Source organism: Periplaneta americana, chromosome 12, assembly GCF_040183065.1.
Source record: "Periplaneta americana isolate PAMFEO1 chromosome 12, P.americana_PAMFEO1_priV1, whole genome shotgun sequence".
Classification (NCBI taxonomy): Eukaryota; Metazoa; Arthropoda; class Insecta; order Blattodea; family Blattidae; genus Periplaneta; species Periplaneta americana.
This window is the reverse complement of record NC_091128.1, coordinates 58,571,672-58,599,645: the sequence shown is the minus strand read 5'-3', so window position 1 is coordinate 58,599,645 and position 27,974 is coordinate 58,571,672. Positions and strand designations below refer to the sequence as shown.

Below are 27,974 nucleotides of genomic sequence, written 5' to 3'. Positions count from 1 at the left end.
TCCCCCCCCCCCCCATTAATTCGCACCCTGCGTATTATATCTCTGCCTCTGTGCAACATCACTTTTGCGGTCACTCACCAGCAGAGATATAATACGAGATCTATACTGTTTCCTCGCGTATATTTGTACCTACAAAAGTTTTAGGGTAATATATATTTTTTCTGGATCATGCACTTCAAACATCCCAAGACAATTGTGGAGACAAACAGTAGTTTTTATAATATTATCCATATTTTCAGGTTTGGCATTTATGAATCTATCATGTAACCATAATGTCAAAAGTATTCTCAATTACTGTACCCGTCTTTCTCGTGAATGGCAGAAATTATATATCTTCTTTTCAGATTAGTGAGGCTTTCGAAAAAGGTTTCATGACTTTTTCAGAGAGAATGCATCATCATCTACGAAGTAGTATGGTATGGAAGTCTCTGCCTGAGGAAGGGGCGGGGGAGCGGGCTGGCTATGGTAATGGATGTATTTGTCAACCTATGGTCAAATACTGAATTTCTAAAAATCTAATCATCACTTTATGACCCAAACGCACCTTTATCCACGTGTGCAATGCAATATTGTGCATCATACACATCCTTTAATACTACATGATAGGTCTTTTTGTAATTGGAAAACTACGATTTTGAGTACCAGTAACTATGCAACTGTATCACAACATGTTTACCATTTATTGCGCCTACACAGTTTGGTATATTCCATGGTGAATTTACAACAGAACTAGATGAACACCTCAAGCTCAACACACCACTAATGGAAAATACAAACTCAGATGGATTCAATAAATATTTCCGTGAATCTATTCTTAAAATTGCAAAAAAGCACATCCCACGAGGCAAACCAAAAAATAAAAATACACCCCATTCTAGACAGAAAACCTGAATTTATTGAAACAAGACAGAGATCTAGCAAGAACCAAAGCAGAACTTAGCAAAACACCAGAAGATACTCAAGATTGGAGGAAGAAGACTGCCATGCTTAAAAAAGCAATCATAACAGCAAAAATGTACAATTTTAATAAATTTATTGAAAATATTAATTACAGAACCAATAGCACTAAAACATATAAATTTCTGAAAAATATTTTCTATATGCAGGAAAATACCAGCCAACTATTATTCATGACATAATTTATTTTATTGAATGGGATATTATTAGCTTTAATTCTGGATCTGTTGTCATGACTTTTTTGTTTGATTGGATATCTTTACTATTTATAATAACAAAACACTAACAGATAGTAGAGATATAGTAAATGCATTTAATTTAATAAATACTACCAGTACTCAAACTCTCACAGATTACATCCCAATAAAAAAAAAAACTGACAAATTTATCAAAAGAGAATTACATAAAAACAATATTACTGGTAATATCACAAAACCTGAAAAATTTCATCAAAATTTTACTTCCAAAGAATTAAGTATAGCTATACAAAATTTAAAAACCAGGAAATCTCTTGGTCCTTACAACATTCATTCAGAATTTTTTAAACATCTGGGGAGAAAAGCCAATTCTGTACTTTTATCCATTTTCAATTTATCATGGAACACCTCAATTCCTGCAGCTTTGAAGAAAGCAATCATTGTATCAATTCACAAAAAAGGGAAACCTGCTCATGATGTTATTAGTTATCAACCAATAACACTATTAAGCATGATAACAAAAACTATGGAATCAATGATCTCCAACAGATTAACTTGGTATTTAGAATCCCAAAATCTTTTATCACCAAGACAAGCCGGCTTTTGACAACTACTCTCTATCAATGAATAAGTCATATGCCTCGGCCAAGAAATAAGACAGTTTTAACAAGAAATAAGATACCTTGGCAATATTTATTGACTTTCAATTAGCATATGACTCTGGAGAAATAAATTGTCAGTAATTGCCACAGTCCGTCCATGGGAAGAATACAATGAACATATCGGAATCGAAACATTTCTCCAGAACAGATGTGTTCGTTTTTATGAGTTACATATTTTATATTTAGGGAAGCATTAGTGATCAAGTTCATCTACCAGTTTTAATGTATGCCAGAGATTAGTTTTTCTAAAAAAAAAAAAAATAAATAATTTCCTGCATTGAAAAGCCCAGAGATTACAACTTTATTTCCTATTTTTCCGGGAAGTTAAATAATTCGAATTCCGAAGATCTCCGGAAATTTTCGGAGACCTGGTAACACTGCATGCGTAAACAACGGCCATATGATGGTCATATAGTGGCGCAAAGTTCTGGTATCGTCTGCTTGTGATGTCACTTCAGCGTATGTACTTAGTCGCTGCTGTAAAAAACCAGTGCTCCATCATTAGTATAGAGCTCAATGGTGAAAACCTGGCAACACTGCATGTCAGTGCGTTGGCGACACTAGTTCGTCAATCGTCTGGTTCTAGCTACTTTCCGTTACCAGGTGTTGGCAACATTGACTCAGTCTGATAGCTATGAAGAGTATGAATGTTTTTGTAAGGTTAGGATTGCAGTTTATTTTAAAATTTTAGATTTAGAGTAAAATGAATATAATATCTCAGCTTTTCGCTCGTTCATTATGTCGCAATTTTTGTGGTACCAATGTGATTACGTATAAAAGTGCAATAAGTCTCGATAATATATATCCGATAAGTACTCTTAAGCTTACAACACCGACTAAGGTTAGTGTATAATCATACTTTTGTAGCTACTAGTTGTTAGTGGGTTAACCGAGCGTTGAGCGACTTCCGCCGATTTTGGAATAGACACCGACGCACTTAAGTTAGGTTGGTTTAGGCTTTTATTATCCCGTCAAGATGTTTAGGATTAGTGTAAAACTGGCCTATGTCTCATATAGTGGGCGGAACATAAGTAACATTCACTTCCTATTCTCAGTATTTTCTAGCCCATAATTTTCGATTAACACACACACCTAAACTGGGCTCTAACCTTAGAGGAAATGCCATTGCCCCTGTACGGAAGCGCGCCCGCGAGTTTCCGTAAGGTTGAATCACTGTCAGATTAGTTTAGATTTTTGGTATGCCTTGGAAGAAAGGATAAGTTCCTATAGTGCCTGGGATATAAGACGTAACCTTCGCCTAAATCTTAGAATATGGATACTTTCCTTTCCCTCTTCAAAATTCCAACCTTGTGCACACAAAATAAATTATCGGCAATGGAAAGTGTCTTTTCGTAAGCATGATGATGCGCATTCGACAAACACGGACAAATCTGTTCTTTTTAGTATTTTAAGATAATTTATTGTTGTCAATGAGGTATCCGTATACTGTGCCGCCACCTCTTTCACCTCGACAGAGTGATTCCTCCTGCCCGCATGTCTTCACTGCCCCACTTTCACAGTCAACGTTCGACCCTTATTTTGGGCGTGCAATTTGTTTCAGCATTCAGTTTTTCTTCTTTACGTTAACATTGTAACACAATAGTAGGCCTACAGAAATACCATTATATAAAATAATTATTTGGTGAAACTAGCGCTGAGGCAATCTCGGTGATTTCGGAAGTAAAATTCGTTGAATTTATATGGAATTTTTTTTGTGGAGATGCAGTTGATCGTATATGCAAGACATCTCCACCGCTGTGGAGTAACAGCGCGTCTGAACGGATCCGGGTTCAAAGCCCGGTTGGGACAAGTTAACTTATTTGGTTGGGTTTTTTTCCGAAGTTTTCTCTCACTCAATTGAAACAGAATTGCTGGATAACTTTCGGTGTTGGATCTCGGACTCATTTCGCCATCATTAATTCACGTATCATCATCATCATCATCATCATCCATACTATAGCCCGGGTTATGTTCACGGTACGGCATGCTGTACTTGAACAAGAATGTGACTGTTCGGCTACTCAATCATTCACAGAATAGGAATGGTAAGCACAATAAACCTCAGATTGCATTGTAAGCCTTCAGGTCTCTCTTCCGTAGAAGTGGACAAAAAAATATGTATATATGCAAGCCATAACAGCCTAAAGAAACCAAACCTAACTGGTTACGATTCATATAGGCTATGCAAGTGTATAAGTAAGAGTATGACGGGAACTACCTCAGCGCTAGTTTAGCAAAATATTTTTCTAGGACTTTCTACAGTGCTATAATTTCCCTCAACCAACGGAAGTACAATACTCCAAAAATTATCATGCTGTTCATTTAATATTTTTCCTCCATTGTTCTGTATCTGATGTATCTGAATTTGTAGTCCTTTCTGTTTCATACTTCTTCTTTCTCCGTCCATCCAATTTTCATTAGGTCTTCCTTTCCTAGTCCTTCCTCCTGGTTCCCATCTCATTATTTCCTTTGGTATTCTTCCATCTTCCATCCTTTTAACATACCCATACTATTGTAATATTGTTTCATTTATAACTTCTACTATATCTTTCTCTACATTCATTGTCTGCTTTATTATTGCATTCCTTATCTTTTCTCTTCTTGACCTCCTAGCTGACCTCCTGCAAAAGTCCATGTCAGTAGCTCTTAATTTTCCTTCTTGTACCCTATTTACTGTTCAAGTTTCGCTCCACAAAGAAATTATACTCTCCGCTGTTGTTAAGTTACATAGGTTATTTTATTTGTGTTAGCCAAAATGTTATTACTCCACAGTAATGACTTTAGTATTTCAATAACTAGTTTTCCTGGACATATTCGCCTCTCAATTTCTAATCTCGTTTATCCATTTTGCTGCAGTATTGATTCTAAATATTTAACATGTTCAACATTCTTAATGTCGTGCACTTCAATTCAAATTTCATCACTAGGCCTACTTAAACTTTCTTGCAAACCAATGTAGGCTATATCAATTATTCTTTTTGTCAGTCATTATACAATGACACTGTTTTGTTTAGCTGCGCGGTTTTCATTTTCCCCTGCCCGTCGCTAGGAGCTTATCTGTGGCCAAGCGGCCACCCGATCTGCTGGCACTGAAACATTTAGTATAGGAATTTGTATTTACCCAGCTCAAAGTAAGTGTTGAAAATGTCTCCCACCAACTGCTACACACTATTGACACCTTTGTATGAAATTGTTAATTACTTTAAGAAGTTCTGCTTTACTGATTGACTCGATTTCAGCTCTTATATAGTCTTTAAGTTCATTTATTGTCTAGGTTTTTCGCATAAACTTTATTTTTAAGTGCCCCCCACCCCCCATAGATATAAATCACATGGTTTAAATCTGGACTTCGTGGAACCCATAAATTTTTACTGATAATTCTCCTTCCGAAAATTCGACGCAATTCTCTCATGGATTCTTGTGCAGTATGAGCAGTGACGAATTTTTGTTGGAAATATACTGAGGAACATTCTCCATAAGTCAGTTAATCTAAAAATGGTCAAGGATCTCATTCACATAATGCTCGCTGGTAATTGTGCCCTGAGTGAAAATAGGCCCAATAATTTTGTGTTCGTTCATTTCACTCCACACTCCTATTTTTGTATGTTCAAAGGTGTTTCCAGTACAAGATTAGGTTTCTCCTGACTATGATACCGATGATTTTGTGAGGATACATGTCCATTTAAATGAAAATAGGCTTCATCAGAAAAATAAATTAATGTCGGATAAATTTCCTCAGAATTTACTTTTTCTAAAATCCAGTTACAAAAATGCAACCTCTTATTGGGATCTTGTTCATTTGACTTCTGAAATACCAGAATTCTGTATGACTTTAATTTAAGTAATTTTTATGTATCGAATATGAATGAGGTCTCGCCCACCTCATTACATGTTACATGACTAGTATGACTAGTCAGTTTATTTTTAATACCATTAAGTACGAGTTTTAAGAAACTGTTGTTGAATATGGCCATAAAGTCATTTAATATGCGCTCCTGCATATATATGACGTGTGTCGTCTTAAATGCAGGCAGTAAGGCCATAACATGATACTACGAGAGGAGTTCGGCCGGCTTCGTGAATCGTGTCCCGGCATGGCTCAGTTGGTTAGAGAGCACTCAGCGTGCACAGCTGAGAGGTCCTGGGTTCGATTCCTGGTGCCGGTACGAGTTTTTCTCGTACTTAATGGTATTAAGTAATTTTGTTTCTTGACTAGCGGACTTGTAACTATAGAGTTTTATTTGGTTTAATAATATCATAAATTAAAATAATTTAAAGAAAAAATAATCTCAAGCCACCACCATTTTTATTTCTGTTTTTTCTATAAATGCATTAATTACTCATTTTGCTCACATGTTTTGAATTGGTACATTTTTAACTTTCTAACTTTCCAGCTTTCTTTTTCACTTTCTTTGCCATTTATTGTACGTAATTATTATGGCAATAAACAACCAATGATTCTCCAGGTTCTTTACTGTGAAATCTCCTCTTATCTCTCATAATTAATTTAAATGCCCAGAATGATCTCTCGACCTCATAAGATGTGACTGGTGCATGCTTGTAAGCTTGGTTGTGCAGTAAAACTTATTGAAAATAAATTTACACTCCACGTGACTTAATTGTCGCAGATGTTTAAATACATTCAGTTCTCTGTTTTTTATGAAATCAGAGCGCACTAGCAGCATTGTCATCACAGCAATTTAATGATTTCAGCAATAATTGACTTCATTGTCGCAGGTGTCTCAGGAAGAAGAATCCATTGTCGTCACAGCAATTTCATTCCTCAACAGTAATTAATCAATTATTGATTTTATTTCTTATATATTTTTTATATTTCTTGGAAATAATTCTTTTTTTATTAGAGAGAAATTTTGAAATTAGATAATAAATCGGGAAACACAAGAAAAGGTGTTAATATATGCATTTAAATATATTATAAAATAAAAATATATATGCATTTAAAAGTCGTACACTTAGGAATAAAAGAGAGGTTACTTGAAGGAAAAACTGAATGAGGTAGAAACAAATAGTAAGAATAAAAACATTCGAGATTTATATAAGGGTATAAAGAAATTTAAGAACGGATATCAGCCAAGGGTAAACGTGATCAAGGATGAGAATGATGACTTGCTTGCAGACTCTCCATCAGTCCTAAACAGATGGAAAAACTATTTTGCGCAACTACTAAATGTACATAGGCCAAATAGAAATGATCGGGACGAAATTGAAATACAAACTGCTGAGCCATTTATACCCGAACCCACGCTTTCAGAAGTCGAAATTGCGATAGAAAATCTGAAAAGTACAAGTCTCCAGGTATCGATCAAATTCCAGCAGATTTAATAGAAGAGGGTGGAAGTGCATTATATAGCAAAATTTATAAACTTGTACTTGCTATTTGGGAAAAGGAAATTGTACGAGAACAATGGAAGGAGTCCATAATTGTACCTATTTTTAAGAAGGGGGACAAAACCAACTGTGGTAAGTTTCGAGGAATATCACTTTTGTTGACATCGTACAAAATTTTGTCCAATATTCTTTTGAGAAGATTAACTCCGTACGTAGATGAAATTATTGGGGATCATCAGTGTGGTTTTAGGCATAATAGATCGACTATTGATCAGATTTTTTGTATTCGACAGATAATGGAGAAAAAATGGGAGTATAAGGATACAGTACATCAGTTATTCATAGATTTCAAAAAGGCATATGACTCGGTTAAGAGGGAAGTATTATATGATATTCTCATTGAATTTGGTATTCCCAAGAAACTAGTTCGATTAATTAAAATGTGTCTCAGTGAAACATACAGCAGAGTCCGTATAGGTCAGTTTCTATCTGATGCTTTTCCAATTCACTGCGGGCTAAAGCAGGGAGATGCACTATCACCTTTACTTTTTAACTTCGCTTTAGAATATGCCATTAGGAAAGTTCAGGATAACAGGCAGGGTTGGAATTGAACGGGTTACATCAGCTTCTTGTCTATGCTGATGACGTGAATATATTAGGAGAAAATACACAAACGATTAGGGAAAACACGGAAATTTTACTTGAAGCAAGTAAAGCGATCGGTTTGGAAGTAAATCCCGAAAAGACAAAGTATATGATTATGTCTCGTGACCAGAATATTGTACGAAATGGAAATATAAAAATTAGAGATTTATCCTTCGAAGGGGTGGAAAAATTCAAATATCTTGAAGCAACAGTAACAAATATAAATGACACTCAGGAGGAAATTAAACGCAGAATAAATATGGGAAATGCGTGTTATTATTCGGTTGAGAAGCTTTTATCATCTAGTCTGCTGTCAAAAAATCTGAAAGTTAGAATTTATAAAACAGTTATATTACCGGTTCTTCTGTATGTGTATGGTTGTGAAACTTAGACTCTCACTCTGAGAGAGGAACATAGGTTAAGGGTGTTTGAGAATAAGATGCTTAGGAAGATATTTGGGGCTAAGAGGGATGAAGTTACAGGAGAATGGAGAAAGTTACACAACGCAGAACTGCACGCATTGTATTCTTCACCTGACATAATTAGGAACATTGAATCCAGATGTTTGCGATGGGCAGGGCATGTAGCATGTATGGGCAAATCCATGCATATAGAGTGTTAGTTGGGAGACCGGAGGGAAAAAGACCTTTGGGGAGGCCGAGACGTAGATGGGAGGATAATATTAAAATGGATTTGAGGGAGGTGGGATATGATGATAGAGAGTGGATTAATCTTGCACAGGATAGGGACCGATGGTGGGCTTATGTGAGGGCGGCAATGAACCTTCAGGTTCCTTAAAAGCCATTTGTAAGTAAGTATGCATTTAAAAGGGAAAAGCCCTCGAAATATGCATTTATGCAAAATAAAGTTGCCTTCATTCAAACGTTAGAATCATGATCGATAAAAATCCACTTTGTACTTTTTCAGTATGCCAAAGCAATAAAAACATCCAATTGTATGAAGTTCCGCAGTCTAATTATGACACTTCTGACGAAAATGTTTCAAGATTTTGTCATTAGACATTGTGTTACCATACAGCTTTATATTGAAATGAAAATAATTAATCATTATATACCTCTTTTTCATATGGCTGCCTCATTCTTTAATATCTAGTAGTTCTGATGATTTAACACTCTTATCATTGCCCCCTTCAATGTAATAAGTAGATAGTGGAAGTTTAGGCACTAAAAGTTAAGAATGCCATTTAGTATACTAGAATGGATGTAGTGTCCATTGGGAGGATTTTTAGGTCTCATTCATAAGATTTCGAAACCTGACAATTGAGACCTGAGCTATTGATTTCATCAGTAAAACTATCATATAACAAAATATATCAACAATAAAATCGTTACCATAGTAATCATAACCATAGTGCTTCTGTACGAAACAAATGAAATATTTATAAAATTATTCATGATATATATAATATTAACAAATGTGTGTATTTGTTTTACCTCTTATTTCTGTCGACTATACTCATGTTTTTATTGAATATCACTGGCTTCTGTCTGATTGTCAATTTATATTAAATGTTTTTTTCTCTCTTTCTTCTTCTTCTTCTTCTTCTTCTTCTTCTTCTTCTTCTTCTTCTTCTTCTTCTTCTTCTGCTCTTGTGTGTTATTTATTGGTTTGAATTAAGTTACTGTATTTAGCAAACTGTCGTTGTAAATTTTATGTTACATTATTGACTAAGACCACACCGTACACGAGCCTGGCTCTTATGGTAGTGGCTAGAAACATTTTTGTTTTATAATTTTAATTTTTACTCGCTAGCTAGCTAGTTAAATAATTACATAAAAAAATTCTGTTTCAGTCGGTATTAAAAAAAACTATAGAGTGTCATTTAAAAATGTTTTCGATGACCTCACGACTCGCACAAAAATATAGTCTCTAAAATATTTTGTTCCCATAAAAGTATTTCTTTCTAAATATAAGATTTGACATGTGTGAGCTTCTTCCCCCCCCCCCTTCCCCTCCACTGTTATTTATACTCCCTTTAACATCTTGGTCATATCGCGAGTTAATCTTTGGTTGAGATCCGAAGGTCTGTGTACTATTGTTGTGAACTAGATGGCGACTGTATATATATTACTGATTTGTTATGAATATGATTTCTGTGATGAATGAGGCCGGTGATTTTCAGAGATGTTGTGGCCCGAATTTCCTGGCATTTGCCTTATGGTTGAGGAAAAACCCTGAAAAACCTCAACCAAGAAATTCAACCCGACCGGGAATCGAACCCGGGCCCTCTGCGTAAGAGATCAGCATGTTGACCCCTTCACCACAGAGGTGGTCGTGCGCTTCTTGTCCAAAATCCCCTCATTGAATTTTGATTGCAATTGTCTGTTATTAAAAAATAGCTATGTAGCTAACAAACTTTCAGTACCTAACTGAATAATTTAGCCTAGTCTATTTTTTTCAGGTGCCTGTGGACCCCAATTGTCCCAGTTTCTCAGGTTACATACCAATAGGTGAGTTTTGCTGTTTGTTGAGAGAATAACAATGCATATAGAATGTTAATTGGGAGGCCAGAGGGAAAAAGACCTTTGGATAGGCAGAGACGTAGATGGGAGGATAATATTAAAATGGATTTGAGGGACGTGGGATATGATGATAGAGACTGGATTAATCTTGCACAGGATAGGGACCAATGGTGGACTTACGTGAGGGCGGCAATGTACCTCCAGGTTCCTTAAAAGCCATTTGTAAGTAAGTTGAGAGAATAATTCTCTGCTTATGAACTAGGACAACCTATTGTGTCACATACATTGTATATTTCCCATGTTTAAAAGTTTGGTTTATATTTTAGCAGAGAGTTTACTTATCTTTAAATGTAATAACATAATTATTTACTTCAAATGATGAAGTTCATGAGGACATATGCAGAACATCTAATGCAGTAAGCACAGTAACTGGCATGATAGTACAAGAAAATCCCGAGGGTTTGAGAACATGCTGTCATTATCCAGTCTTTAAGAAGGGGACAACAGACAGTGTGCTAATCACTGTGGATCCTGGAGACACATTTTAGAGCACAAGTAGAACACCAGCTGAAAGAATCTCTTCTTCAGCGAGTAGGTTATTGAACGTGATGGAGAGGCCAACATCTGCTACTTGGATCTGAAGAAGGCCTGTGATAGAGACGCATGGAGATAACTATGAAGGGTTTTACAGCAACAAAATATGGAGGGCAGTCTTATTAGAGCTGTCAAGGGTTTTTATCAGAATTGCCGAAACCAGGTACGAACAGCAGGAGTGATGTCACTGAGTTCGTTATGAATGCTGGTGTGAGACAGGGAGGCATTTTGTCTCCTTACCTTTTCATCATATTGATGGAGGACATGAAGAGCTGTAAGAACAGTCAGCCATTTCAATGTGGGGAATTGGAGGATGAAACCCATTGCATTTAATTACGAGGACAAGTTTTAGAACAGGTGGACTCCTTCAAGTATCTTGGGGCTACCATCTCCCAGGATGGTATGATGGACAGAACTCATAAACCAAACGATAGCAGCAGGGAGACTGTTTCATGCCATGAGCAGAGGTTTACGTGAGATCAGCAAGAAGACCAGGCTGACTGTGTATAGAATAGTGTACCTGCCTACTTTAACACTCACAAGCAAATATTCTGATGGGGGCAGATAAAAAAAAGTTAATTTTTTTTCTTCCATCATGTTAATAATGTAAAAAGAAGTGCTTGTACAAATTTTGGCCACTCGACCGCAATTACGAGGCCGTAAGAAAATAAGTTCGCCAGAAGTCGTTAACAGAAAGAAAACACAATTTCACTGGAAAAATTTATTGAAGTAGACATAGCAATTGTTGAGCTATTTTTTAACATATTCCCCACCAGAATTGGAATCGACAGAGAGATGCAGGCAGTTCTCAAACGCTGGTTCCGATCCCAGGCTCTTGACTTCTACTACACAAGGATACAAAAATTGATCGCGTGGTATGACAAATGTCTCAATTCTAGTGGGAGATATGTTGAAAAATAGCGCAACAATTGCTGTACCTGTTTCAATAAATCTTTCCATGCAATTATGCTTTTTTCTGTAAAAGGCTCCAGAGAAAATCACTTTCTGGACGGCCTCATAATTGCGATCGAATGGCCAAAATCTGTATAAGCACTTCTTTTGACATTATTAACATGATGGAAGAAAAAAAATTAACTTTTTTATCTGCCCCCATCAGAATGTTTGCTTGTCGGTGCAGAATCCTGGACTGTCCAGTAGATACCAAAGTAGACTACAAGCAATCGAAATGAGGTAGGTACCTGTGAAAAGTAAAGAGGATGTCTAGGAGGAACTAGACCACCCTCAATAAAAAACCTGCGAGAATAAAAGAAATGCAGCTTCGATGGTTAGGACACAGGCTAGATATCTAAGGATGGCATGGGAGGTATGCTATGATGGCAAGAAACCGAGTGGACAACTGAGACTTAAATGGGAGGACATCAAGCATGCATTACATATTGAGAATAGACTAGAATTGAGTGGAGACCCAAGCGCAGGGTAGAAAGTCATGGCAGACTCTCATCAAAACTTCTACACCATAAGATAGAAGAGGACCAAGGAAGAATAAGAATTTATAAACATCTGTCTAGTAGTGTCTGCCACAAAAATTTTGCATGTGAAATGTATTATTAAATTATTTGCAAAATATGGCACATAGTACAGTGGTGCATCGCATATATGAGAAAAGTGTACAGTAGTGGCAAAAAAAAAAAAAAACGGACCAACGGAATAATCAAAGTCCCCAAAATGAGCCACTGCGCATGCCACACAAGATAGCGAGTAATCTGTTGAAATTGTTGTAGTTTCGACTGCTGACGTAGCCCATTTCGAAAGCCATTAGAAAATAAACTGGTAACATTCATGTTCTGGGAATAATAAGTTAATTAAGTAGTAAAATATCACTGCAATTGAAAAGTATTGGGAATAAATTTGAATAAGGAACAAAAAAAAAGTTTCCTTCCCAGGCAGGATTCGAACCACGAAAGTCTTAGTTACCAGTCTATCGTGCTGTCACTGTGAACAAGGCTCTGAAATCAATTACAAGGGTCGGTCCAGTTTTTGCCATTACTGTACAAAATAATATATAAGCTATACACTTCTAAAAAAAAATACATTTTACAGAAATGAGAAAAGTATTTTATTAACATACAGTAATGTCATTTTTTAAACAAACACTTCATAAGAAATTGATGAGACAAAATGACATTACTGTCTCACATATTTTGTAAATATTCAGTTGTTTGTTACTGTACAACTGATATTTCTGTTTCTAGCTTATCTTCTTGCTCTATGATTTACAAGACATACAGAAATGAAACCATTTACCAGGACCCAAATAAGAAAATGAAACTTTCATGTTGTTGTCTAGTTTCAACAAGTAAAAAATCTGACTTCAATTATAGTTTAAGTAGAGATACAGAATTAAATTGAAGCAAGTTTTGATGAGAGTCCACCTGTATGTAGGGAACAGTTTCGACTGTCCACAAGTAGTGTATAGTGTATATATAGTGTGTATATATCTTGTTTACTGCACATGTGCAGTGTGTTTTAAGTGAAACTTATACAATAAGGGAGCTCCAAATTTTATTTCCGTGTCTGTACATGAGTATGATTGATTTTGCACAAAGACCCATGAAATAACTCTTTGTATAGTAGGCCTATTATAGTTGTCACGTGTAATAATACTGTGCTATTGCTATCTGTATTTAAAAATGATAGACTTATTAAATGGTACTACTATTAACACAGATATGGTGGACAATAGACTACAAAAGAATACCATGTAGGCCTAAGTACATATACCCATATGTACTTACTTACTTACTTACTGGCTTTTAAGGAACCCGGAGGTTCATTGCCGCCCTCACATAAGCCTGCCAGTGGTCCCTATCCTGAGCAAGATTAATCCAGTCTCTATCATCATATCCCACCTTCCTCAAATCCTCGGCCTCCCCAAAGGTCTTTTTCCCTCCGGCCTCCCAACTAACACTCTATATGCATTTCTGGATTCGCCCATACGTGCTACATGCCTTGCCCTTCTCAAATTTCTGGATTTAATGTTCCTAACTATGTCAGGTGAAGTACAATGCGTGCAGTTCTGTGTTGTGTAACTTTCTCCATTCCCCTGTAACTTCATTCCTCTTAGCCCCAAATATTTTCCTAAGCACCTTATTCTCAAACACCCTTAACCTATGTTCCTCTCTCAAAGTGAGAGTCCAAGTTTCAGAACCATGAAGAACAACCGATAATATAACTGTTTTATAAATTCTAACTTTCAGATTTTTTGACAGCAGACTGGATGATAAAAGCTTCTCAACCGAATAATAACAGGCATTTCCCATATTTATTCTGTGTTTAATTTCCTCCCGAGTATCATTTATATTTGTTATTGTTGCTCCCAGGTATTTGAATTTTTCCACCTCTTCAAAAGATAAATTTCCAATTTTTGTATTTCCATTTCGTACAATATTCTGGTCACGAGACATAAGCATATACTTTATAAGCATATACTTTGTCTTTTCGGGATTTACTTCCAAACCTATCTCTACAAAATTAAACACCTTAAAGCAGCAGGCATGGTTGGCATATCCAGTAAACACAAAAAAGGCATAATTTATTTGAATTCCCAAAGGAGCAACTCTCTCTTCAGTAAATGCTTGAATACTGGAAGTATCCTGAAAAGTTGGAGAACATCCATTAAAAAGGCTCTGTTTAAAAGCGAAGGCAATGTTAAAGAGCCCAATTCCTATAGAGGGGTATTTACAAAAATCATAACAAACAGGTGTATGTAGAAAACATATCAGTTGATTCCAGAGGAGCAATGCGAATTCAAGAAGGACACGAGTGCTATGCAAGTGATCAGTCTATGGAATTATTGAGCCAAAGGGTAAATTCTGTTGCATCTTTGTAAACTATACCAAAGCCTTTGATCTCCTTAACCAAATGATGCTAACCATTGAATTTGATAACACAGCCACTGGTTGGAATAATCTTTACTAAGGTCTTTTACAGTGCTTAAAACCATTACTCAAGACAGATTGAATACACAAATGAACATAACCTAGTCCACACCCGTGGATTAACGGTCAGTGCATCTGGCCGCAAAACCAGGTGGCCCGGGTTCGAATCCCAGCTGGGGCAAGTCACCTGGTTGAGGTTTTTTCCGGGGTTTTCCCTCAACCCAATACGGGCAAATGCTGGGTGACTTTCAGTGCTGGACCCCGGACTCATTTCACCGGCATTATCACCTTCATTTCATTCAGATGCTAAATAACCTAGATGTTGATACAACGTCGTAAAATAACCCAATAAAATAAAAAAACAAAACATAACCTAGACTTGTACTTACTTATGGCTTTTAAGGAACCCGGGAGTTCATTGCCGCCCTCACATAACCCCGCCATCGGTCCCTATCCTGAGAAAGATAAATCCAATCTCTACAATCATATTCCATCTCCTTCAAATATATTATAATATTATCCTCCCATCTACGTCTCGGTCTTCCCAAAGGTCTTTTTTCCTCTGGCCTCCCAACTAATACACTATATGCATTTCTGGATTCACCCATATGTACTACATGCCCTGCCCATCTCATATACCTAGACTTGTAGTGTTTAAAATTTAATTTTTATTTTCTGTACATTAACATTCAAACCAAGATTTCTTTTTAAGGCAACTGTAAATAACATTTGTGTTCTAGATAAGCTCCAGATAACATATAGCAAAAGTACAGGACCAGGTGGTCAGAATGTTAATATGGTCAGCACAAAGGTAGATCTTCGCTTCCATGTTGCAACAGCTGAGTGGATTTCACAAGACATCAGAAACAGACTCATAGAACAGGTAAGAATATCACACGTGATCTTAATCTACATATAGGCCTGTCTTATTTCTTTTTTGACTCTCCATTTATAGATTGATCATCTTCAGTTCCCATTCTTGAACCTGTAAGTTTAATTTTTTATTATTCTTGAAGTTCACTTTATAATACTCTGATCACATATTGATCAGCCTAAAGGACTTTCAGGGCAACCACTTTGGTGCCATCTAGCGACTGCAAAAGAAGTCCTGTTATAATCCTTATGGAATTGCATGGTGCAACTGTACTTTCATCTAGCAGTCTTTATCAACAAATGCCCATTTGACTATGGAGGCTCTGGTGGTTGTTCTCATTTTATGTTGCCATTTCATAACATGGGAATGACCAATCTGATTTCAAACATCTCCACTCAGTGAGAGAAGTGGGAAAAAAACCAGAGGTGGTATGCTACCACAAGATTTTCCCCTGACATACCTCGATTTAGAAAGCCATAGGCCTACCCCTCCTCTCTTTACAACATGCATGTACATGATATACAGTAAATTGTTTCATTTAGTCAGTAACTCGAGTCTTTGAAGCTTATGCAGCACATTAAATTTCTTAATAAAATAATTTCAAGTTACTTCAGTTATTTACTACATTATTTTGCAATGTCCATTGAGACTTGTCATTTAACTAATGTTAAAACTTCAGAGTGTGAATATTTAAAATAGTACTTATGTAACCCTATTTAAATAATAGATAAGTAATGGTACAGATCATAGCCTTCTATACTTGAAATGCTATAGTTGTTAAGCATTCCAGGGGTTGACTTATCAAATAAATGTGTCTAAATACGCGTTGAATGCAGTTCCAAAAGGCTGTGGTTTATATGTAAGAAGCAAACAGATAGCATTTTTTGCTGTGGAAGAATGTATAAACAATTTTTTATGGATCACATTTTTTCAGTGATGGTATATCATTCTTCACTAACGGTATGTTTTCTGGCCATAGAAACCAGTGGCGGTGTTAATCCTGCACTGACGAGGAGTGGGCTTTCAGAAAAATTTAAAAATTGCTTCAGTATTTTTTTAATGTAAACATCCGTATTATAATATGATTTTTGCGTTAAAATGCAGTAATTTTCGCAGTTATATAGATATGAAATTGGTTTGGACATTTGAGGGGGTCTCGGTAAGAAAGTGCCAAGCCACATTTTTGGCCAAATTGAACTAATCATTCCATCTCATGGGAAATAATACATTTAAAATTATGGTGTCAAGAGTTTCTGCAGAAAACCTAACAGATGGCTCTATTATCTGTTGTATGTTCTTACCCTAATACTTCATGCATCTTCTATAACGGCAAGATAATGTCAAGCAACAAAGGTAGTTTGGAGATAATGGTGCACAGGAGAAAGCTGAAGTTTTCTAATGAATCAAATGATGAAGGCAGTGATTTCAGCTCTATTCTGAATATTTGCCACTTTATGAAGAAGAATTAACATCAAAAACTGAAATATAGTTAAGTGTTACTTGGCATTATATTTCCCTCAGAATGTTAAATGTAGATGTGTTGCTTGGACAAAGTACGCATTTAATTTCATAAAATATGTTTCTAATTGCTTTTTCATTATTTATTTAAAGTATTGATACTGTCCATTAATGTCTAACGTTTTGTTCCTTTTATTACCTTATGTGAGTCAAGATATTCTTAAAATTAAAATTGTTGCTTGGCATTTTCTTGCCCTAAATTTTTGCAATATGTTGCTTGGCATTCTCTTGTCCTAAATATTTAATATTTCTGAGTAGTATAAACATATGGACTAATTTGACTTTTATAATATGGTATTTTATTTGTGGAAGAAAAAATTCATTATTAAAATATTGTTTCAAGTATATCAGTAATACATTTCCTTCAAGATGACAATAGACCTATTTTGCCACGAGAAGAAGAAAAAGAGTTAGCTCACAGCAGATCTTCATTCAATAGTCCTGAAAAACAACCTAAATTGAGGAAGAGGGTGCAAAATATGAAGGAGGTTAATCGAATTATATTACGAGAAATGAAGGTCGCGAATATATTTCAACAGCAGGTAAACCTGTCGCATCAGCAACAGTAGGAGAAATGTGCAAGTGTACTTTAAGGTGCTTCGATTTAGATGTAGATACAATTAAAAAGTGTTCAATGGATTCTGGGATTTAGGAGACTTTGATAAGAAAAATACTTATCTCTTCGGCAGTATTGAGGCCGGTCATGTAAAGCGAAGGTACAAGAAGAATTCCACAGAAAATTGCTACAAACAATATACTTTCATTTTCAGAGTTAAAATTAATGGAAGGTCAGTGAGAATTTAGAAAAAAATTATTTATGAGCATTGACGGTCTTCAAAATCATAGAGGACGAATGACCAACAGTAGAATGAATATGGAGTTTGAAGAGGTTTCTTGGAAGAAAGGGAGCGCAAGTACATGACTGTAGACAGAAAAATGCGGGACCTCTGAAAAAGAAAATCAAACTTACAGATGTAATGAAGCTAATGCAATATGTCCCCCCAATCCACCATGGCTTTTACCTCAACTTGATATCTGATGATGATGGTGATGATGAGGAATATGATGTGAAAGGTGTATAGGGTATTTAAAAAATCAGCTTAAACATTAAACCGCTATAAATATTATAATATTTGAGATAGGAAAAAAACAAAAACGTCACAGTACTGGGCAAACAACGGGGTTTACAAAACATTGGGAACATGTCCGTCGTTCTCTTGTTCAACATACAGCATTCTGTCTGCGACAACATGCACAGCATTTTGCAGATAATGTCTTGGAATATTGGCATTTTCTTGCGAGATGGCATCTTTCAGTTGAAGTAGGATTGTTGGATGTGTCGGGAAAACTCGTTCTTTAAGGTAACCCCATAATCAAAAGTCAGCTGGATTGAAATCTGGAGAACGCGGAGGCCACATTGTTGGAAAGTGCCTACTGATGACACCATCGCCAAACATTTAACTGTTTTGAAGGGATAAAGATGTGGGGTGGAGCGCCATCTTGAATAAAGATTGTTTTTCATATTGTGATTCCATGCTGTAGTAGCGCTCCCCGTTTACTGTAAGTCTGTCTTATTCCATTATTGTCCACACCTGTGAAGTAACGGTTAGCGCGTCTGGCCAGGAAATTAGGTGGTCCGGGTTCGATTCCCAGTAAGGGCAAGTTACCTGGTTGAGGTTTTTCCGGGGTTTTCCTTCAACCCAATATGAGCAAATGCTGGGTAACTGTCGGTGCTGGACCCCGGACTCATTTCACCGGCATTATCACCTTAATTTCATTCAGACGCTAAATAACTTAAGATGTTGATAAAGCGTCGTAAGATATCCTACTAAAAATTAATGGTGAAGTTAACACGCGTAACTGAGGTTCGTTTTCCGATCAAAGTGATCAGTAGGCACTTCCCAAAAATGCGGCCTCCGCGTTCTCCAGATTTCAATCCGACCGATTTTTGGTTGTGGGGTTACCTTAAAGGACGAGTTTTCCCGACACATACAACAACCCTACTTCAACTGAAAGATGCCATCTCGCAAGAAATTTCCAATATTCCAAGACATTATCTGCAAAATGCTGTGCTTGGTGTCGCAGACAGAATGCTGTACAGTGAAACCTGTCTAAAGCTGCCATCTGAAGTTACCTTGTAAAATGGCCGTTTTGTCAGGTGGCCGCTTGACGAGTTTTCCCGACACATACAACAACCCTACTTCAACTGAAAGATGCCATCTCGCAAGAAATTTCCAATATTCCAAGACATTATCTGCAAAATGCTGTGCATGGTGTCGCAGACAGAATGCTGTACAGTGAAACCTGTCTAAAGCTGCCATCTGAAGTTACCTTGTAAAATGGCCGTTTTGTCAGGTGGCCGCTTGATTAAGGTTGAGGTTTTTATGAATCAGCATGAAAATACTGAATTTCATTCACTTTTTAGTATTGTGCGCACACAACAATCGTGCATATTAATGTCAGCCTCTTCCATTCTTGCAACTAGCCTTTTCAAAACTCGCTTGCGGTACCTCAGTTTAAATTAATGAATAATACCTTGATCAAGGGGCTGGACGTGTGATGTCCGCTCTAACCACCCATTACTAGCCAAAAATTGCTTACATTGAGTTCTTTGGTAATTTCAAGAGCTTTCTCTTGAATTATATACCCGCTTACTGGCAATTTCTTCGCCCTCACACACTTTAACCATTCGTAAACGAAATCATTCACATTACTAAACATAGATTGTCTCTTCCTTTTTTGGCCACCACGCATATTTTTCTCTCATTCTTTTAATATTTCATCTTTATTCTTAATTATACCATTTATTTGTGTCCTTCCACATTTGAATATTTCTGCAATTTTTCTCGCACATGTTCCCTTCTCACTTTCTTCAATCATTTTTCGTCTTGTCTCTAAACTTAACACCTCTCTAGATTTATTGTTAGATATGATTTTTCTCTCAAACTAACTTCACAATTCCTCTGAATCAACTGAATGAAAAGAAGAAAAATTCGTAAAAGCTGGCCCAAATAGAGAAAGATAGAAAGAGGAGAAAAAATAAAAAAAACTCGAATGGTTAACTACTGACCTAAAACATACTGTGACATTTTCGATAGAAAAATATCCGTGTTTCAAACCTTTAAAAACGAGTAAGAATTCAAAGCTGTGCAGGGTCGGAGTGGAAAGTGACAAAAGAGTCATGAAACAGTAACCAACTAACCCCAAGATATGAAGGGTTTACTGTTGTACAGTTAGCTATTGTCCTCGTGACATTGCTTCCTGCCCTCTAACCATTGAAAAAATAGGTCAGACAGTATCCGTGAAAAGATTTCTTGTTGTACAGTGACTGTTATAGTCAGGTTCCAACCCAAGTAGACCTCGGCCGCTGGCCGGCGCAAGAGGTGGCCGCTAAATAAAGAGAGAATTTGTATTGATCTTATGGAAAATCGAATTGGTTCCAGAGAAAATTGGCCTTTTGGTCAGGTGGCCGTTTAAATGAAGTGACCGCAAAGGCAGGTTTCACTGTATGTTGAACAAGAGAACGACAGACATCTTCCCAATGTTTTGTAAACCCCGTTGTTTGGCCAACAATGTGATGTTTTTGTTTTTTCCTATCTCAAATATTATAATATTTATAGGGGTTTAATATTTGAACTGACTTTTGAAATACCCTATATTTTAGGTTATTGTTTGTCTTTTGTGAAGTAACGAAATTAATATCAAGTTTCTTTGTCTTAAAAATGATAAATAATAGTTGAAAATATAACATTTCTAATGTCAATAAAACTTCGCACTATAATATAATTAGTAATTCTTTTTACCAAAACAGTGTCAAGCCACAGAACAGTATACATTATACATTTAAATATAAATTTGTAATATAAAACAACAAAAAACATGTATAATATATTTCATATTTTCATTATAAATGTATGAGGGAAACTAATTATATATATAGAATCAATATTTAACTTTTTCTGTGATTTGAGGATTTGATCAAACATTCAACTTGCATTATCTCAAAAGTGTCAAAATGTGGCTTGGCACTTTCTTACCGGGACCCCCTCATTTGTCCATTTGCTATACAACACTTTTTGCATTTTTCTTAAAAAGAAAACATTTACAAAACTGCGTTTTGAAGGTCCACTTCTCAAACAGTATTAAGCTTCATCACTTCGTCCATTATATGGGATAATTGAACATTCTCCGAAACAAGAACTTAAGTGCAAAATCTTAAATTTGAGATACAGAGAAACATTTTAGATCTCGTTCAATAGCATTGCGCAGAAACGACATTCAAATGTTTGTAGAAGGTGCTGTGTTTGTTGGAGGGAAATAATATTTCGTCAGGAGAGGAGGTGTGTTATTATTTGTTAAGGATTCAATATATGCTGGAAACAGAAGAACGACATAATGTACGTTAAGTTATTCCATAAAATATCTTAATTAATGATCACTGCGACTTCTCGAATACAATTTACACAGTAAAATTACTTTTGTTTCAGAACAAAACGAAAATAACAAAAGATGGTTTCCTTGTTATCCGTTCTGACAAGACACGATTTCAACAGCTGAATTTGGCAGATGCCCTGGAAAAACTGCGAACATATGTACGAATTGCAGCAGAACCTGAAAAAGAAATATCTCCAGAAACTGAAGAAAAGCTAAGGAAAAGGTATTGTATAGCTTACATGAACTATTCAGTGGTGACTTATTGTTCATAAGGAGTTTCCTTTGAACTGCCAAATCATATACAGTACCGGATGATTGGTAGTTAGACAATACAAACACGTCATTTATTGATATACAGTAAAAAGGTAAAGGTATCCCCGTAACATGCCATGAAGGCACTTGGGGGCATGGAGGTAGAGCCCCATGCTTTCCATGACCTCGGCACTAGAATGAGGTGGTGTGGTCGGCACCACGCTCTGACCGCCTTTTACCCCCGGGAAAGACCCGGTACTCAATTTTATAGGAGGCTGAGTGAACCTTGGGGCCGTTCTGAAAGTTTGGCAACGAGAAAAAATCCTGTCACCACCTGGGATCGAACCCCGGACCTTCCAGTCCGTAGCCAGCTGCTCTACCAACTGAGCTACCCGGCCGCCTATTGATATACACAGTAAAACCTCGATAAGACGCGCCCACTTATTACGCTATCCCATGTAATACGCTTTTTTTGTCCGGTCCCTGCACATTTCATATATAATGCCTTTATAAAATACCCCGTTTGTTGCGCTCAAGTCCCGCATAATACGCTGTTTTGTGCAATATTTTCCATGTAATTTTCAGCAATGTACTGTAACAGCAATGAAACATCTTGGTCATTCAACTCGCTGGTGCCATTAACCTGAAAAGTAATTGGTATTCGACCCTTTACCTGCACATTTAAACCTTCATACTTCATACCTTAGTATACCCCACCCTCTTGTTATGCTCTCTTATTTGACTCCTTACCTGCGTGGTTAAAGCCTACATTCAGTTACAATACCTCACCCTCTTGCTAACCCTCTCTCTCAAACAGCATTCCTCACTCGGCCGTAATAAAATTCTGGAAATTTTTGCTGGGCAGTTTGTTGTCCTTTAGTATTGAAGTGACTGTAAATGTGAATACAATGTATATATAATTTATTTCAAGAAATAGTCTGCCCAGGCATCCTGGGTTGCCAAAAACACAGAATAACACACATATAAGAATAGTAATGATTACAGTAAGATAGATGAGCCAAATTTAAATGTGAACTAGGAGCTTAAGTTTAAGAAATAATAAATTTGTACATATATTTGTAACAATCACACACTAACGAATAGAAAAGGGGGGGGGTATTATGATATTCCGTATAAATGATTTTTCAGAATTGCCACAGACCCTTTAATGGTTGAAGTAATTATTTTTGGAATGATGTCATGGATTCCAAATGTTTTGATAGTGTTTACAGTTGATCGTGGGATGGTGCCCCTCGCTCCGATCATTAAACCATGTACTTCCCAGGTGCCTTCCATCTGATATTTTTCTCGAAAATACGGAATAGTAGGCTCATAAATTTGTTGTTTTTCTTTGTTGACCTCGGATGGTTGGGTCTGGCTCATCTCAAATCTAACAGTTGGGTCCAGTATAAAGCCTTTACTATTAGTCTTGTCTAGAGCCACGATGTCTGCTCTTCTAATTCCGCCGCCTTCAGACGCAACGCAGTGCACCTCTTCATGGACCTCGAAGGATTTGTTTCTAAGGGCTTGTGCTATTAGTTTTCGGATGTTATGATGGCGTGAATTTCTCAGGAGTTCTCCATGCTGACAGGATCCTAGGACGTGTGCTAAGGTTTCAATCTCGTTGCAGTATCTGCAACGGAAACCGTCCAAGGATCTCCCATGAAGACTTCTCACTGGTGCTACGTTAGCATTCATCTTAATTGCATCCCGCCATTCAGAGGAAGATAGACCCTCCTTAGAAAAAATCCATTTATTTCCGGGAGTATATTCTTGAAATAAAATAACACTTTCTGTGTCGAAAAAATTGGAAATCTTACGAAAGTACGATGAAAACAGTACTCTTAATCAGAAACAACTCTCTGATGCATTAGGAATCCCATCATTGACATTAACCCATTAACGCCCAGTGGTCTATTTATAGACCCTTGCACACTCGACTACATTAGATTTTTTTATTGGCGCCCCATTGATTCAATATTAATGATCATCTTAAATATATCATGTAAGATGTTAACTAACTTGCCAACATTTTATCCTCCTTCAAAAATAAGAATTCATTAAGGTATCTTAGTTCGAATTAGTTAGGTATAAAATGATGTCGCACTGTGTAAAGAATATAATTAATTTTCCGTGTTATAATGTCTCGATATTGTTATTGATTTGTGATTTAGTAGTGTCAAGGTTACTACTACTGCATCGCACAAGAAAAACACAGATGTATGTAAAATTATTGGAGCAATATGAACTGAAACGGCTGCGGTCTATAAATAGACTGCTGGGCACTTATGATATCACGTGAAAATAAGTGTAGAAAGGTATGTCATTGCACTCTGTACCGCAACTGTTGATATCAGCAAGTGACTGCCGGCAGTAGTACTGTGCTATTGCAAGTAGATTAGCATCTGAAAGATGATTAGCATCTATTCGATCCACAGAACATGTTATTTTATGCCCTAAATTGGAAATAAATGTGATATGGTGTACGTCTGCAGTGTGTATATTTTTGAACAATGGATATACAGTATTCCTTTTTAATTCTAAGTAAAGTGGTCTATAAAATATGCAATAATACTTCTCGACCAATAAAGAAAACCATGCATCCTATTTTCACCAACATATTATAACAGTAAACAGGAAAAAATTCAATATTGTAATGGTACGATATATTGCTGTCCCGTGCTGTGGCGTCGTGATCTAAGGCATCCTGTCTAGGACTCGCGTTACAGAATGCACGCTGGTTCGAATCCTCATGGGGGAAGAAATTTTGTCATGAAATTTCGGCCAGTGTATGGAACCGGTACCCACCAAGCATCGTGATGCACTTAGTGAGCTATGATAGGTAGCGAAAATCCGGTTTCGCAAACCAGCCATAACGGCTGGGAGAATCATCGTGCTAACCACACGATAGTTCCATTCTGATTGCACGATCGTCCACCTCTGCTTCGGCATGTGGACGTGAGGTCAGCAGCCGGCTGGCCGGTCTTGGCCCTTCATGGGCTGTAGCGCCAAGGATTGACCTTTTTACGATATATTGCTTCATTTTCTTTCGTAATATTATGTCAGATGGTATCACTTTTGACTAATTTCTTCTGTTGCCAACATCACATTGAGGTTTTCTATTCCCTGTGTAAAAAATCTCTGGTAAGGACACAGCTGAAATGACGTCAGTAATAGGCACGACTTAGTCTTAGGCAGCAGAGTTGTGCTGAATATGCTCGATTGCATTGTACATCCTCATGCTCATGACACATAATTTGATAATTTTTTTATAAATAGAGACCTTTTGCTCCACCTTCAGGATCTTGGTTTCCGGGTTACAGAAACTGTGAGAGAAAACAGAATGGATGCCTTTACTCTTCAGGATACGAAATTACTACAGAATGCAGTACGAGAGTCCTACGATTATACATTTGACACTAATAGTGAAATTCTGTTTGTGAAGTGGGATGACAACAGATGTGTACCTGTAGAATCAAACTTTGATGTAGGGGCTTCTGCAAGCAGGTGGGACAGAAATGTAAGACAGAATATAAGTGTCCAGCAACCACAAGTCATATTTTTTTAGTGGGTTATTTTATGATGCTTTATCAACTTCTTAGGTTATTTAGCGTCTGTATGAGATGAAGATAATAATGCCAGTGAAATGAGTCCGGGGTCCAGCTCCGAAAGTTACCCAGCATTTGCTTATATTGGGTTGAGAGAAAACTCCGGAAAAATCTCAATCAGGTAACTTGCCCCGACTGGAATCGAACCCGGGCCATCTGGTTTCGTGGCCAGATGTGCTAACCTTTACTTCACAGGTCATAAAGAAATACGGTAAGTACATGGGTGGAGTGGACCATCATGATTGGTTAGCAGGAAAATATGCCACTTCAATCCATGGAAAAAAGTGGTACTGAGATCTCTTTGTCAGAATGCTGGATATGGCTATAGTAAATGGTTGGATTGTCTACAGAGAAATACATGGACAAGACTCCCAGGACCTACTTGAATTCCGACAATGCTTGGCTGTTCAATATCTCTAGATGTTTTCGAACTGCAAGAGAATGGGGCGCCCTATTTCATCACCTCGAGGAGTGAAATTTGGTATGAGGATAGATAGTAGAGGTCATTTCATGGCAAAACGACCCTCTCAGAAACACTGCCGGATGGAATGGTGTAAATGCAGACCAGTAATATTCCGCAAGAAATGTGATGAAACTCTCTGTCAAAGATGCTTTGAGCCTTACCACACTCGGTAAAGACAGACATTACTAAAATAAATGTGTTTTATTATTGCTGCAGCATTGTATTTTTGCATTAAATACTAAAATTGTCATAAATAAATTTATTTATATTGGTGTAAATGTTTCTGGTTATACTACATTAAATACACAAAAAATATATTTACTTTATTGTAAATGAATACGCAGATATCATAAGTGCCCAGCGGTCTATTTATAGACCGGGTGATTTTTCAGCTACTTGGTGCACAGCAGAATAAACAAAACATATTCTTGGCATCTTATGGATTAAATTTATGAAATAGATATATTATTTTCGTTTTTTTTTTTAATAAAAATAATTTGGGCGTTAATGGGTTAAGAACGATAATAAAAAATCGCGACTCAATCACTACAGCTGCAACGTCTGGAGGATGTAATCGCAGGAAACTGAAGTGTGGTAAACATGAGGACTTGGAGTACACGCACACGGCAAACAACTATAAATGACTTTTTCTTTTTTTCAAAAGAATTAAGTACAGTACATATTGTAAATGTCTTTGACGTACAGTACAGTAATTACATAATCGAGTAATACTGTATTACCTTTCATGAATCATGTATTTCAATAAAGAAATAGATACTGTATATAAGTCAAAATTAGTATACCCGCCTAATACACGGTTCTGGTTAATACGCGGTTTACACCCGGTCCCTTGAACAGCGTCTTATCGGGGTTTTACTGTAATATGTTCACATTTGGTCATTATCTGAAATATGTTTGTAAGATGTGTTCTGTGATAGTTTACCAAGCACAGAGGATTGGTAGAAAATGTATTCGCGATTCTGACTATTTTACAAATGACAAATTTTTATGCAACAGTTCATTGGTAGAACAAATGTAACTGTCAGTAATTACTAATGCTTGTCAGTTGTCGTGACATATTTACCAATACAGATTTATGCAACAGAAATTACTTTTTTTCTTTTTTTTACTTATTTACTAATGTGTTGCTAGTAAAATAGTAATTTTAGCTTTATGAAACAAGCCTCACAAGGTAACTGCTCTTTAAGAGGGGGGTTTTTCATTTTAGAATTACATATGGTGACAATCCACGTGTTTTATAAAGTAGTCTTCTTTTACTAGTGAAAAAGATGTAGGCTGTGATTATAATATGTTTTTCACATGGTTGTCTTTATGCAAAAAACACTGTACTATGTTCGGGCCAATGTGGTAATTTGTACTTAAACACATAATTATCACATGTTTTAGGAGAGAGAAGAATGCACGTCTAAGATTGGTGGAGAAGAGAGAAAGGTCTTTCACGAAGCAACAGCGTCAAGCCCCATCAATCGATTTATAGAAGTACTCCATATTTGTAGAATAATTTGTTGGTAATGAATGTGATGTCTAAAATAAGCTAAGATTGGTGAAACGTAACTTTTTCAGATAAGAACCTGTGAATAAAGTACTAATACACATGAAATGCTTGGTATTATTCATTTTAACTTGATTGTAAAAAGAAAGTAGCAATTTTAAAACTATAATACTTAGATTCTCCAGTTTGAACATTGTTTTTATGCTTTTCATAAGAGGGCTACATATTTCTCTTGTTTCTTTTTTCATGCCATCAGTTATTTCACCCAAAATATGAACTGTTTATTTGTACATCATTGTGGTTCTTACACTATAGTCTATACAAAACTACACCATGTTCTTTTTCGTGACTGTACGGGTCTAGGAAATATCGTATCTGCAGAATACTGCTTGCCTGCCACCGACCATAAGTACCTGCTTCGATCGACTGCTGCCTTGTCACTACTTTCACTTACTGTCTACACCCCCCTCCCCCCCACAGACCATAAATATCTGCCACAACTGCAGTTTATAATCGAACAAACAGT

The 27,974-nt window shown here is 36.6% G+C and overlaps 1 protein-coding gene across 1 annotated transcript; it reads left to right on the top strand.

Annotated features, from left to right (window-relative positions):
• The first annotated feature begins 2,168 nt into the window (after positions 1-2,168).
• Positions 2,169-27,556, top strand: LOC138710475 (large ribosomal subunit protein mL62). The gene is made up of 5 exons (XM_069841396.1): positions 2,169-2,657; positions 10,233-10,281; positions 15,527-15,669; positions 21,666-21,835; positions 27,343-27,556. The coding sequence occupies exons 1-5, from the start codon at positions 2,520-2,522 to the stop codon at positions 27,431-27,433; spliced, it is 591 nt and encodes a 196-aa protein (XP_069697497.1). The 5' UTR covers positions 2,169-2,519; the 3' UTR covers positions 27,434-27,556.
• The last annotated feature ends 418 nt before the right edge of the window (positions 27,557-27,974 follow it).